Source organism: Tupaia chinensis, unplaced genomic scaffold, assembly GCF_000334495.1.
Source record: "Tupaia chinensis unplaced genomic scaffold, TupChi_1.0 Scaffold000362_1, whole genome shotgun sequence".
NCBI classification, from domain to species: Eukaryota; Metazoa; Chordata; class Mammalia; order Scandentia; family Tupaiidae; genus Tupaia; species Tupaia belangeri.
In genome coordinates this window covers 4,808,879-4,823,890 of record NW_006159859.1, presented here as the reverse complement: position 1 = coordinate 4,823,890, position 15,012 = coordinate 4,808,879, and the positions used below count along the sequence as shown (strand labels likewise).

General features: G+C 40.2%; 2 protein-coding genes across 2 annotated transcripts in view; one reads left to right on the top strand and one right to left on the bottom strand.

The window, feature by feature from the left end:
- AFG2A (AAA ATPase AFG2A) overlaps positions 1–14,356 on the bottom strand; it is a 295,494-nt gene extending 281,138 nt beyond the window's left edge. Inside the window, exons 1-5 of the mRNA XM_027773681.1 lie at positions 14,148–14,356; positions 8,863–8,984; positions 7,328–7,485; positions 2,489–2,547; positions 1,233–1,877 (exon numbers count right to left, since the gene is read on the bottom strand). Of these exons, the coding sequence (XP_027629482.1) occupies positions 1,233–1,877; positions 2,489–2,547; positions 7,328–7,485; positions 8,863–8,984; positions 14,148–14,307 (1,144 nt within the window). The 5' untranslated portion in view covers positions 14,308–14,356. The remainder of the gene's footprint in view (positions 1–1,232; positions 1,878–2,488; positions 2,548–7,327; positions 7,486–8,862; positions 8,985–14,147) is intronic.
- Positions 14,357–14,763: 407 nt separating this feature from the next.
- Positions 14,764–15,012, top strand: part of NUDT6 (nudix hydrolase 6) — a gene marked incomplete in the record, with an annotated part of 18,253 nt that continues 18,004 nt past the window's right edge. Inside the window, 1 exon segment of the mRNA XM_027773680.1 lies at positions 14,764–14,987. Within this exon segment, the coding sequence (XP_027629481.1) occupies positions 14,799–14,987 (189 nt within the window).

The following is a 15,012-nucleotide window of genomic DNA, read 5'->3' as shown; positions in this document are numbered from 1 at the left end:
ATATATATGGTATAAAAACATGAAAAAGAAAAAAGGAAAAAGTGATAGTGTGTCCCAAATACATGCGAAGGATCTGGGCAGTAACTACACAGAGGAAGCCCTAAGTTTCCCAGGTACCAATCACTTCCTTAACTACTCACTTCAATACAGAAATCCACACACAGTAACACTTCCTAACAAGGAAGTCTTATCCCACGTATTTGAATGCTTTCTTTTTTTAGTTATTATAGCTGACCTAGCATGGTCGGCTATAAAATGTACAATACAGAAAGTTGCCTGGTAAAACAATCTTGCCATCTAGAAAATAATGTATTAAGTATACATGTTAGCCCAAATTTTTACCAGCTTAATGCTTAAACATCAATATATTTTGACAAAACTAACTAGAAAGACTAAATCAAAGATGGAATAGTTATAAGGTAGTTATTATTTAAGACAGAGGACCTAATAATGCCCTATGATACAGCACTATCTGGAAATACAAAGATACCTACTCTATATCCACAACAGACAACTGAGAAAATATGCTATTAACAGAGACAAGGCTATGACTAACTCAGGACAAACCAGAGATCAAAGCACAGAACATGGCTCACCTAAGTGCCATCTCCCAAACCAACTCCCACACTTACCACTCAGGAAATGTAAACGGCCATGGTGGCACACACTGCTACTCAAGACGCTGCTACTCAAGATGCTAAGGCTACACAGAAGGCCTGGTTTCGACACCCTGCCTACCTAACACAAGTCAGGCACCTTGGTCCTAGCTAAGAGGGAGGATGGGGCAAAGGAGTACTGCAACATGGCAAGACCCTGTAAAAACAAAACAAAACCAAACCTCTCTCTCATAAAATGTGCTTATGTCTAATTTTAAAAATACAGAAAAAAATTGCAAAAAAAAAAAGAGTAATCATCAAATAAATTGGACTGGTCAAGTGGGTTTTTTAGCTTGAATTTAACACTTTTGGGTGCAATAAACTGGAAAAAAAAAATCGTACCATAACTCTTGAAAAGTTCTGGCTGTTTGAGAGGCAATTCAAATGGCAAGACCCTGTAAAAACAAAACAAAACCAAACCTCTCTCTCATAAAATGTGCTTATGTCTAATTTTAAAAATACAGAAAAAAATTGCAAAAAAAAAAGAGTAATCATCAAATAAATTGGACTGGTCAAGTGGGTTTTTTAGCTTGAATTTAACACTTTTGGGTGCAATAAACTGGAAAAAAAAAATCGTACCATAACTCTTGAAAAGTTCTGGCTGTTTGAGAGGCAATTCAATTAGTTCTCTAATTGCTTTCAGCTGGCTACTTAAGCCTCCTATCATGTCATAAGTTACTTTGAATTGGCTGTCTTGCTCTTTTGAATTTGTTTGACTCTTTATAAAATTGACTCTTGTTGTTGAAGAAAGAAAATAAAAAGTATCAGAATTGCATTTTGCTCCTGTGCAGGCAGGTTTTATCAGTTTCTCTTCATTGGTGAGTTCCTTATTTCCTTCTCTGGCAGACTCAAAACTGCACTTAAGATCTCTGAGTTCCTTTAGCCTAAGTCCACTGCCATCCCCAGGGCTCTGTGTAACATCGAACAAAGGATCAACAGCTTTGTTTGTAATCTTGTCCTCTGGTTTACAAGGAGTACTTCTTGATGCTGGGTTCCGGGGCTCTTCCAGATCTAACTGGCTTAGCTGTAAGGATATATCCAGGCTACTGGTTTCCAGGCTGGGCCACTCGGAGGCCATCCCCTGAGCACTAGCTGCAGAGTCACTCTGCGGCTTTCCCAGTATCATGCCATCTGCCCCTTTGACTTGCAGCACCTGGAGCTTGCATGGTCGTCCATAAAATGTACAATACAGAAAGTTGCCTGGTAAAACAATCTTGCCATCTAGAAAATAATGTATTAAGTATACATGTTAGCCCAAATTTTTACCAGCTTAATGCTTAAACATCAATATATTTTGACAAAACTAACTAAAAAGAGTAAATCAAAGATGGAATAGTTATATAAGGTAGTTATCATTTAAGACGGAGGACCTAATAATGCCCTATGATACAGCACTATCTGGAAATACAAAGACAAGGTGATTCTTTGAAATCCCCTAAACTAAATAGATTTAAGATTCTATTGACCTTGACAAATAGCTAGGCACACCACATTTGATAGTAAACTAAAATGGCACCTAAACTAAGACTCCAATAAACTGATTCTCACTAGAACAAGCAAGAATATAAGAGTTAAAAAGCCTCAGTTCTACTACTGAATTCATCCACACACAAATCACACATTCTCTCCACTGCTCAACTGTCCATCAACTGACAGGAAAAAGTTATACCTCTCTATCTCAAAAGGCTACGAATTCATTATGGAGACTATTCTCTAAGCTATTTTGAAGAAAACAACTTCAAAAACTATGCATAGAAGACCTCAAAGACACTTTATTTGCTGCTGCCTTATTGCTCAAAATTCAAGAAAACAATTAAAAATACACGCCTTACCTAGTTTTCTCAAAATACAACCAGTCAGTTCTTTTTCATTAATTTCCATATCTTTGTCACTGTAAGAGGGAGAAGGGGACAGAAATTAGTATTAATATACCAGAAGCTAAACTGGTATAAAACCACATGTATGTAGTTTTAAATAAACTAATCAAAAGAATTGTTTATACTTGAAAATAAATGAATTTTGCAGTTTTTGAATGATTATATTTTCCAGATACTTCTCACAGCCGTGAAAATACTATTCACAATTTCGTGCCATAGTAGCTGGCCTAAATACATGGTTTTCAAAATACAGGGCACTATCCAACAGTGGGTGATGAAATCATTTCAGAAGACCCCATCTGGGATTTTTTTTTTGCCAGAGGAAACACATGCTGACCAGAGAGGAAAGGGGGAGGCGGGATATGTGTGTGTAGGGGGCATGTGTGTGAGAAAACACTCCCCAAGAAGAATAATCTTGCCACAATCCCTTCTCCTCCACTTCTCCCTTCTTTGAAGACTCTGGGAACACATGCACGCACGTGTTGTGTGTTTCTTAAGCCACCAAGTGGCAAATGCACCTATTCATTAAAATTTTCAGCTCTTATTCAGAGATGACTAGGGCATGGTAATGGTAAGGACAATGCAGTATCAGAAACTCCAGCTCTGGGGACAGGTGGAGAGGGCCTGAATCCCAACTCTGCCACCAATGGTGGGCAGCCTTGGGCAAGGCCATTAATACTCTGAACCTTTTTTTCTCTTTTGTAAATTAAAAAAAAAAAAAGTTAAATCTACCAGAATAAGTTTTAAGAATTTAAGATTAGGGAACCAGCAGTTAGCGTAATGGCTATGTCGCTGGACTCCCACGTAGTCGACCGCGGTTCGCGTCTCAGACCCGGTGGCTTAAATCTCACGCCGGGCACGTGTGCGTGCGTGCCCAAGATCCCGAGAGGAGAATGGAGGAGAAGGGATTGCGGCGTGACCATCCCCCCTGGGGGGTGATTTCTCGCTTTCTGTCTCCATGTCTCTGTCTGTCTGGCGAGCGCACGCGCCCTATAGCAAAAACCTCTCCAAAAAAAAAAAAAAAAAGAATTTAAGATTATAACCTATTCAATAACTATATATGTGTAAGATCTATATACATCAATATATCTTATAGAAATATTTTTACAGATACATGTATTGCATATATATTATACATATATATTTCCCCCTGGAAGCAATGGTTCAGTATTTGCTAATGGTGTACAAGAAAACATTAATGAAACATAACTACCACAAATAACAAGAACTGACTATGTATTCATATAAAAGTGTGTGTGAAAAAATAGAATGAGAGTTCATTAATTCAATATACTATATACAAATTAATGAGAAAATTGTATGAGTACCTATCTCCTTAAAAGCTTAAATTTATTATTTACAAAACTCTGAATCAAGTTATATTTAAATTGCTTTATTAAACTCTGAATTGAAGATATTTCATTGAAGACGTGTAAAAACAGCAACACTACTCACCAGATTTACTTTTCATTTCCACTAGGAGGAGCTCTAACATTACTAATACAACTTTTTGGTTGTAACTGAAGTAAATCTTTCAACAGACTAAAATGATTAATTTCCTAGTGAGAAATTATCTTACCTGTCTACACTCTGATGCTACATTTAAAACATACGACTTTTTAAAATGTTAAAACTCAAGCTTTCATTGAAAATATATACAGACCTCTAACAGGCAAAAATCATTCACCGAAGACAACTGAGCCATCATAAATGCTAACTGCTCAACTGAGCACCTGGCTTGTGGCACTGCTTCAGACTCAGTCTGAGGACTTACCCTGCTTAAGCTGAGCAGTACTACTAACTTCCCCATAAAATATTAGCCCAAGCTATTTCTCTTCGCTGAGCCCATTTCCTCAGTTGTTAAAAATGCATAAAATATACTTTTACAAGGTGTTAGAGGATTAAATCAGAGAAGGGGTAAATGTGTATTTGTGCTTGTGGACATACATGCATGTATACATATATATAAAACTCATTTCATACACAGGCAGTGCTCAACAAAGTTTTTCTCTTTTCCTTTCTGCTTTCTTATTGTTCATTATAAGGCTATTATATGCTTCAAAACACTTCCCTGTTTTTAAAGGAAAAAATATGCTAAAACTCAAGCTTGGAGTCTACCAAAGTAACAAAACAGAAAAAAATTATTTTATTTTTATTTTTAAAAATTATTTAATTTTATTTACCATTATTAGTTTCCACTTTGACACAGGTGCTCACCAGAGAGAGAGGGAGAAATAGACAGACAGACAGACAGAGAAAGAGAAAGTGAGAAAGCAAGCTGCCGAGAGAGAGAGAGAGAAAGCGAAAGACAGCCGGCAGGCGTAATATACTATATACAAATTAATGAGAAAATTGTATGAGTACCTATCTCCTTAAAAGCTTAAATTTATTATTTACAAAACTCTGAATCAAGTTATATTTAAATTGCTTTATTAAACTCTGAATTGAAGATATTTCATTGAAGACGTGTAAAAACAGCAACACTACTCACCAGATTTACTTTTCATTTCCACTAGGAGGAGCTCTAACATTACTAATACAACTTTTTGGTTGTAACTGAAGTAAATCTTTCAACAGACTAAAATGATTAATTTCCTAGTGAGAAATTATCTTACCTGTCTACACTCTGATGCTACATTTAAAACATACGACTTTTTAAAATGTTAAAACTCAAGCTTTCATTGAAAATATATACAGACCTCTAACAGGCAAAAATCATTCACCGAAGACAACTGAGCCATCATAAATGCTAACTGCTCAACTGAGCACCTGGCTTGTGGCACTGCTTCAGACTCAGTCTGAGGACTTACCCTGCTTAAGCTGAGCAGTACTACTAACTTCCCCATAAAATATTAGCCCAAGCTATTTCTCTTCGCTGAGCCCATTTCCTCAGTTGTTAAAAATGCATAAAATATACTTTTACAAGGTGTTAGAGGATTAAATCAGAGAAGGGGTAAATGTGTATTTGTGCTTGTGGACATACATGCATGTATACATATATATAAAACTCATTTCATACACAGGCAGTGCTCAACAAAGTTTTTCTCTTTTCCTTTCTGCTTTCTTATTGTTCATTATAAGGCTATTATATGCTTCAAAACACTTCCCTGTTTTTAAAGGAAAAAATATGCTAAAACTCAAGCTTGGAGTCTACCAAAGTAACAAAACAGAAAAAAATTATTTTATTTTTATTTTTAAAAATTATTTAATTTTATTTACCATTATTAGTTTCCACTTTGACACAGGTGCTCACCAGAGAGAGAGGGAGAAATAGACAGACAGACAGACAGAGAAAGAGAAAGTGAGAAAGCAAGCTGCCGAGAGAGAGAGAGAGAAAGCGAAAGCAAGCTGCCAGGCCTGGGACTTGAACCACATTTGGCCATGTGGGAGTCCAGAGCCTCAACCACCATACCACCTGCTGGCCCCTTGAAGAAAGCATTTTAAAATCAAGCTAATGACTGGAAAATGTTTTGTGATTCTTGCATCTTTTGTAAACACTGAATCAAAATCCTATAAGATACATAATGCCCAAGAGAACAGATGATATATTTTAACTATACTGATCAGGTGATTCAAGTCATTAGCCCTTGATGGGTGAACCATTCAAAAATCTGATAGAAATGATCATTTGTTTTACTGGACAGACTAATCAGTGAATTAAAATACAGAACCAGGTTCTTTGCTATAGCAATCTTAATTAAAACTAATTTCCTGCCTACTCACAGTAATCCATAAGAAAGCCAAAAAGTCTTGCTTACACTGCAAGTCAAGATGAAAAACTGTTAGTCATCAAAAATAATTCCCCTTGGTTACCAGCAGATGGCGGAATGGTTACGCCACTGGATGCTCACATAGTTAACTGCAGTTCAAGTTCCAGACCTGATGACTTAAAACTCACGCCAGGCACATGTGAGTGTATGTCCAAAACCTGAAGAGGAGAATGGAGAAGGGACTGCAGCATGGCTATTCCCCTGGGGGATGATTTCTCGCTTTCTGTCTTTCTGTCTGTGTCTGTCTCTCTGGAGAGCACATGCGCCCTATAGCAAAAATCTCTCTTAAAAAATAATTTTAAAAATAGTAATTCCTCTCACATAAAACATCACAGAGCATGTGAGAATCCCTTGTCCATAAATTACACAGCATTCACCAAGCTCGTGTAAACACAGTCAGCTGCTAGCCACTTAACACATAACTGTTGAGGGCTTAAAACGTGGCTAGCCTAAACTGAGATGCGTGACAAGTGTAACACACTCACTGGATTTTAAAGACTTAAGTTTTAAAAGAAGGCTGTAATATATCTCATTAGTAATTTTTTTGCCACAGGGAGGCACCACCATGTCCAGTAATTATTTTATGATTATTTTACATTTAAACTCTTTTTTAAGGTTTTTGCCACAATGCACATGTGCTCACCAGAGAGACAGAGAAAGAGAAAGTGAGATTGATTGCCACACTGCAATCCCTCCTCCATTCTCCTCTCGGGATCTTAGGGGCACATACATGCATCTGGCATGATTTTCCAGCTGCCTGGTCCAGAGCTTGAACTACAGTCAGCCAGTTGGGAATCTGGCACCTTAACCACTACACCACCAGCTGGCTTTTGCTTAAATAAGATTTTTACATGCATCAGTTAAATAAAATATGCTATTACAATTCATTTCACCTGTTTATTATTACTTTTTAAATGTGAATACTATAAAATGCAAAATTATAAATGTGGTTTACATTTCAGACTCTTGTTATATTTTTACTGGGCAGTGTTGGTCTAAACAGTCACCAAAGAAAGAGCCAAACCTTAGTGCCACGTCCATTTCCTCAGCCTGGAGCACAGCACCCAGAACAGGCTGGACCCAGATGGCATCGCCAACCCTCACACCTACATTTTTCTGGGCCACTTCACTCAGGCCAACCTTGCCTACTGGAAATCCTGCCATAGGCCAAGCTGTATAGACCTGCACAGAAAGAGGAAGGAAAAATATAACAAATAAATGTTCATAGAATATCATCAATTCACAGGCAGAAAGCAAAACCAAGTATATAGATCTGCACAGCACATTCCTTATCCCAAAGGAGTAATAATTGAACACAAGCTGCAATAAAATCAATTACATTCCTAAAAAGAAAGAAAAATTACTACATGAGTTCACAAAAACATAATTTTTTTTTCGAGAGAGAGAGTTTTACTATAGGGCACATGTGCTCATCAGAAAGACAGAGAGACAGAAAGTGAGCTATCACCCCCGCCCCCAAGGAGGGATGGCAATCCCTTGTCCTCCATTCTCCTCTTGGGATTTTGGGCACACACGCACACGCACCCAGTGTGGGTTTTAAAATGCCGGGTCCGGGACTCAAACCACGGTCAACTACATGGGAGTCCAGTGACAGAACCATTACGTCATCTGCCAGTCACAAAACATAAATTATTAAAATAAATACTACAACTTTTTATGAAGACCCAGAATAAGCCCACGGTGAAAATGGCAGAAGATCTGAGAGGTGGATTTGAAAAAAATGACATAGGCAATAAAAGAAGAAAATGAGATAAATATTAAAGATCGTTTATAAAACAATTCAGTCTGAAAGTTAACTATCTCCTGGAAGTAGTGAGGGACATGACGCAAGAGCTCTGTCAGGACCTGGACCTCATCATAATTAAAGGTCCTGGAACAGTGGCCAGCTCGGAGTCTGAGCTATGATGAACAGCAGCAAGGAGGAAAATACCTGAAAACAGGGAGGGTAATCAAATACTCGTAGGCAGAACAGGCAACCTTCTTATTCCAAAATAACATTTCTATAGAGAAATATAACTGAGGTGGAGAAACAGAGCTAATAGTGTATGTGTCACTACCTCCTGAGGAAAGACCACTTCTGTTCAGGGACTGGTATTCCCAGTATAGCCCTAGACATCAAAAAAAGAGTTTAAATACATATGAATGTCTGTTTTAAAGTTTATTTCTTCCATAAGCAAGAAACAGACAGACAGCACCATCAACAAGGTCCTAATGCCATGATCACCCCTCTTTTAGCCGGCATTACATGCTTGTGTGTGCCCGAGGTAGTCAAGTGGGTCTCTGGACTTGAACAAAGAACCTTCTAATTCAAGGAGGTCTCCAGACTTGAAGCAGGAATTTTCCCAAGTGGGAACCCCTCACACAGCATTGTTTTACTGCAGTACCACCATCTGGCCATGAATGTGTTTTAAAATAGTTTTTCATTTATTCCGGCCTGTGTTAAAACTAAAATCAGAAATAGCACAAATATTAGGTTGTCGGAAGACTTTCCTGACGACCAAATATTTCTAAACTAAGGAAATGGAACTGGATCCTTACCTCTTGCTTTCCATCCAAACTGGTGAGCAACACTGGTCGTCCTATACATATATTTGCAGACTTCATAGTGTTGAGTCCAAGATGAACAAGAGAATTCTGAAATGCTTTAGGAATCTTGTCATCTACAATGAAGAAAGAGAAATTTATTTTTGTACTATATCATAACTAAAAGCATGTTTTTCTTTGTAGTAAATAAAAATGATCTACCCACTGATCACATGAATGTACTTACAGACCCTAGAGAAACCACTGTTTGACCTTCTTTTTCATCAAACATTTTAAATCAAACTCTTTTTGAGGGTCTACTGAACAATACCTGAGTATCAACTAAAAAGAGGAAGTTTCAAGGGTTATTAGTTTTTATCATTTATTTTAAGTCTCTGAGTTCATTACAAACTAAACATACTTGCCAGAGAGTGTCTGAGCTTTTTGCAGTACAGATTCTAAGTTGAGTCAGCTACCAATATCAAAGGTTGAACTGGGAACCAGCACCTCTACCTGGAGCTAGAGGATTCCACTTCTGACCCACATGGTAGCTATCAGATCTTCTTTTCTATTGCCAAGAATATATGAATAAGACAGTAACAAGTTTTACCCCTTAGAGGAACATACTTGCCATGACTGAAATCATAAGTGATTTCACCTTTTGGCTGAGACAGGGCCCAGGATTCAACCTAGCAGACAACAGCTCTGAAAATCTGCCCACATCACCACTCCTTCATACCAACATGTCTACTCCTCCATACCCTCCACAACGAGCTCCACATTCAGTTGTCCCACCTGTGACTCACCAACACCCTGTGCTGCCAGACATAGCATTTGTCATCCTAAGAATTCATTTGTTTAACAATCTTTCTCCTAAACTATTCTGTTTGGGGACACGAATTGGATCACATTTATCTTCAGATCTTCAATGGCTAAGAGTACATCAAATATAACAGTTGCACAATAAATATTCATGAAATGAATGAATGTAGATGAGTGAACAGTATTTTTCTTCAACATAAAATCCATGAAACACATGGAATTTCAACCTGCAACAAACATGATATTGAGACCTGCATACCGTAATCATAGGGCTCTGCCTAGTATGAGTGTTCATTAATAATCAGAAAAACATGATAGAGGAGCCAGTGGGTGGCGTGGTGATTAAGGACACTGGACTCCCACATGGCTGACCACAGTTTGAGTCCCGAACCTGGGTGGCTTGCTTTCTCACTTTCTCTCTCTGTGTCCCTCTCTGGTCAAATTAAAATAAAATAAATGAATAAATAAAGTTAAATTTAAAAATTATTTTTAAAAATAGATCTTTTGTAATGAAAAAATAATAATAAAATCAATGAGAGCAAAACCATGAGGGATGTCGAGTTAACATTATTCCCTGCCACTACAAAATAATTTGCAAACGGGTTTATTTTCCTTCTGTCATAAAAGGAGCAATCTCACACAACTACAGTGAGCTGTACTGAGTACGATGAAATAAGCACACTGGACAGTATGAGGAGCTGAACAGAAAGGCAACCGCCCTATGAGCATGAAAGCTCTTACTAGTCTGCCATCAGTAACAGTAAAGCATCCTGCTGTTAGGTGACCTCGTCATGTCCAGTTCCTGTCACTTCTTTCTAAACCCCAGTGAACTCTTCCTCGTGACATTTATCTCAGTTTTATTTGGTCTTCCACACGATTCTAGGTTATCTTCTTTGCTTCCTTCCAACCTATCCTGCACATTCACTATGTCCCAGGACTTGACACAACACAGCCTTCCGTAACCAGCACACCCCCCCCATCAATGGAGATCATGTTCAACTCTCACCCACTAGTCTCATTTACCCAGTGCATCACCACTGGATCCTCTGCTTACATGATCCAAATCTACTCAAGCTGTCCACACAATTCCCTAGTACTCTAGTACTTTCTCACTGGCTACATTCACATTTTATTGAGCACCATAAGTGTCAGATTTACTACTGAGATAGTAAAGTTAATTTCGATCAGCCACTCTCATCTATTCATTCAGCAAATTTGCACTACGTGCCTACTATATGACAGATCCTAAGCTAGGCACTTTGGTTCACCAGTCCTTGGCCTCACAAAGTTTATAAGCTAGTAGGATAAGAAAGTTATCAAATAATCACTGAATAACCATAAAATTATAAACCGAGAGTAATATAATGAAAGAACAAAGAGTGCTAGGAGTGCTAATTTGGAAGAATCAAAACAATTCTTCTCAAAAGGAAGTAAAAATGTTAAAATTCAGATCTAGGTCCAGCCCATGGTGTTAGGGGGACTGGATCCCACATGGCCAACGATGTGGTTTAAGTCCTGGATCCAGTGCCCAGAAAGACACAACGGGCATGTGTGCCTACGTACACAAATTCCCGAAGCAAGGGAGAAATGGAGAAGAGATTGCAGCACGGTCATTACCCAAGGAGGGTGCTTTCTCACTATCCCTTCTTTCTCTCCAGTGAGCGCATGCACCCTCTGGCAAGATTTTTTTTAAAGAAAAAAAAATCAGATCTAAAGGAAGCATAGGAAATGACAAAATGAAAGGGAAAAAAATCAGCAAAGAGAACATGAAGAGGCAGAAGGGGGTACAGTGTGGCACTCTCAGGAGATACAGGCAGAGCAGTGCAAAGGCAGCCACATGAGGAAGGGCAAGACCGACCAGGCAGTAGGCAGTATGAGTATATCCCCATCAGCAATAGGAGCGATGAGGTATGAGAAGCAGGCTCACAACAGGATCTTCATTTTAAATGATCATTCTGGAGTGGAATGGAATAAGGAGACAAAACTGGAACAGGAAACCAGTGAAAAGTCTAATGTAGCAGTCTGAGTTGAGAGAGAATGTCTGAGAGCAAGGTGGAAACAGTGGGAACAGTGGAAAAAGAAATGTGCAAAGTATTTAAGTGATTAAAAAGGACCTGGTAAGGGACTGAATGTGTGAAATGTGAGAGAGACGTGTCATGGATGACTCCTACGTTTCCAAATTTTCCAATGGAACACACAACAGACCAAAAGTTTGTTTTGCTGGAGGAAACATGAGCTCACGAGGTCCATCTTGAAGCACCCTTGAAAAACTCGAGACAAGTGGTATCATACAGTGCTATTCAAAACGTGGTTCACAAACCATCTCTCACTTGTTCATGGCAAGGAAGGCACACAAAATGAGAGTTTAGAAACCTTTATTGGAATTAACAGAGTGATTATACATCTGTTGAATCTAATGTTTTGTTTTTGAGCTTATTTGTAATTCCTCCTTATTGTATTTTACAAACATGCCAATCTATGACCTACTGTACATTTTAAAACCTGCACCACAGAAAGTGTGAGACAAACTGGTCTAAAAGACAACTAAATCAAGACTCAAAAATAGCATGAATTACAAATATAAATCTGAAGATGAAAAGGATGGGAACCAACTGGCAGAGGATGAACTTGCCAAAGAGAGAAGACTTATAGAAAGAAAAAAAGGGTGCAGGACTAAGAATTGAAGAACTTCGACAATTATCGGTCAGGTGAAAGAGGATCAATCTGCATAAGAAATTAAGTACCAACAAAGATGGAGAAAAACTCAGAAAGTTTGATAGCACATAAGAAGTAGTTTTAGAAGGAGGAATTGGTACACAATGCCAAAAGCTGAGGTCAAGTAAGGTAAGTAATGAAAATCCATGCATGGATTAATTAACATGGAGATGTCTGGCGACGATGGCAGAGAAAATTTCTATATATGAGAAGAAACAAAATCTCCATTGAAAAAGGGTAGCAAAGAAAGCGGGGAGACAGGGTGATGGTAGAAAAAGGTGGAGCTTTGTTTTCATTCAAGATGGAAGAGAAATGAGCATGTTGAAATGTCAATGGAAATGGGCAACACTCTATAGCACAGTCAAGCGTGGTGGACAAGCACTGGAAGTTGCAAGCCAGATTTCACTTGACCAACCATGCTTTGAATCCTGACCTCATGGCTTGAGGAACTCGTATGGTGCATGCACAAACATCCAAAACCCTAAGAGTGATCAAAGAAAAAGGGTTTGGGGTGTGATCGCACCCCAATGAGAGTGTTTTCTACACTCTCTCTCTCTGGTAGCACACATAACTCTTTGTCAACTAAAAATCAGGAAGTAAGGACCAGCAGATGGAGTAATGGTTACCTAGCTGGACTCCTACATGGCTGACCACGGTTGAAGTCCCAGACCTGGAGGCTTGAAACTCAGGCTGAGTATGTGTTTGTGTGTTCCCAAAATCTCAGGAGGAGAATGGAGAGGGGACTGCTGCATGGCCATCTCCAGTAGGGGGTGATTTTTCACTTTCCATCTCCGTCTTTGTCTCTCAGCAAGTGCACACACCCTATAGCAAAAATCTCTCCAAAAAAATAAATAAATAAAATCAGTAAATAAACGTCAATGAGAAAGATCCAGTTGAAAAGGATGAATCTGAAAGACAGAATAAGTTGACCCCTGATCCCTAAGGAATAATGAAAAAGCTGTGTTAACTCTAAGCTTGTCTATAGGGTCTGATTATACTAAAAGTCTTGCCACCAGTTGGGTGGAATCCATTTCTAAACGACTTTTCAACTATAAATCCATTCTCTCAATTCAAGAGAGCTGAGATGGAGGACAACGGCTTTGTAATCAAATACACCTGGACTCAAGTAGGGACTCTTAGTATTTGAGTAACCTGGATGAAATCACGTTCACTTTTCTTCCTCTGTGAGATGGGTATTACTACATAGCACCTGACCGCCACAGCTTCTGTGAAGATCAAACGAGATGTGTACAAGACACACCTAGCCTACAGCTAACACTAGTGCGCAATTAACGAGGGTTATTAAATACCAGCACCTGTGCAGTAGGGGAAGCGAACACCACGTTCATTCTTAAAGGCACAGTAAAGACTCTTGGGAAGAACGGACCCACATCCTTACCGACCTGGGTACTCAGTGTTTAGGATAGGTAACCTGTGTTCGCTACCTTTAACAACTTCACAAATACGTCGCTCATCTTAAATAATGCAAAGTGGTTTCAAGTCTATCTTAAAAATTAAAAACAAATTACAACAGGGACGGACGACTTTGACACGGATAATCCATTTCTGCCTAATTCCTCCGGTGCTGGCGCGGCTACACTTCATACCTGTTACACACTTCTTACACACCTAACCTTACACACGTGGGTGCCCCTCTCACACCTGCGCCACGCCCAGCTTTCGAAGGCCTCGGGGCAGCACCGCCGGCCTTCCTCCCCCGGGCTCGCCCCCTGAGCCTCGGTCTCCCTCCCAGAACTCTTTACCCTTTTCTAGAAAGTTGGTGACCACCAGAGTCCCCGGCACTGCTGCGACGTCTGGCCCAGCAGAAGCCGCGGCCCCCGCACGAGGGGAAGCAGCAGAGGACAAGAGCGATCCATTTTCCGCGCTTTGGCTCTGCCGCTTTCGGTTCTTCTTGGAAGACATGATGCGAAGGCGCGTGAAAGCAAAGCAGCAGCAAAGCCGGCTCAACGTGCGCGCTTCACCGAGAGAAAAACTTCCGGAGCAGAGGTCAGCGAGGCTCCGCCCTCTCACCGTAATTCCCCTAGTGGAGCGCAGTTCAGATTTCTACAGGGGCGGATGCCGCGAACGGGACTGTCATTTAGAGTATAAATTGCGGAAAGAACTTTTTTTTTAATGTCCACTCGCCTTCCCCACCCTTGAACAGGTGTCTGTCGAATTAAACTAGCAAACAAACCAACAGGGTGAGACAGTTTCTCCCCACTTTCCTGGAGCCTGGGAAATTGCTGAGCGGAACTGTTAGAACTTCGTGGTCTCCTTACTGCAGCTCTTGCAGAGTGTCACCTCAGCTCAACTCTGAGAAGGCATAGGTGACACTCTCCTAGAACTTACGGTATCGAGGTCAGCTGGGGAGCCCGGCGCCGGGGGTCTTGGGCGGAGCTGGTAAACCGGCGGAGATGCTGCCACTTCGCGGCCAGGGCTGCTCGCGCGTGGTGCTGGCCCGGATCCTCCGGCCCAGGCTTTCTGCGGTGCCCCGCGGGAGCTCCGGCGGCCCGGGCTGCGCGTGGGATCCCCCTCCTGGAGCTGGCGAACTGCAAGGCGAGCCGGACAGGTTCGGGGGCATCTCGGTGCGCCTGTCGCGGCTCCGCCCCGCGCGGCCACCCTGGCCCG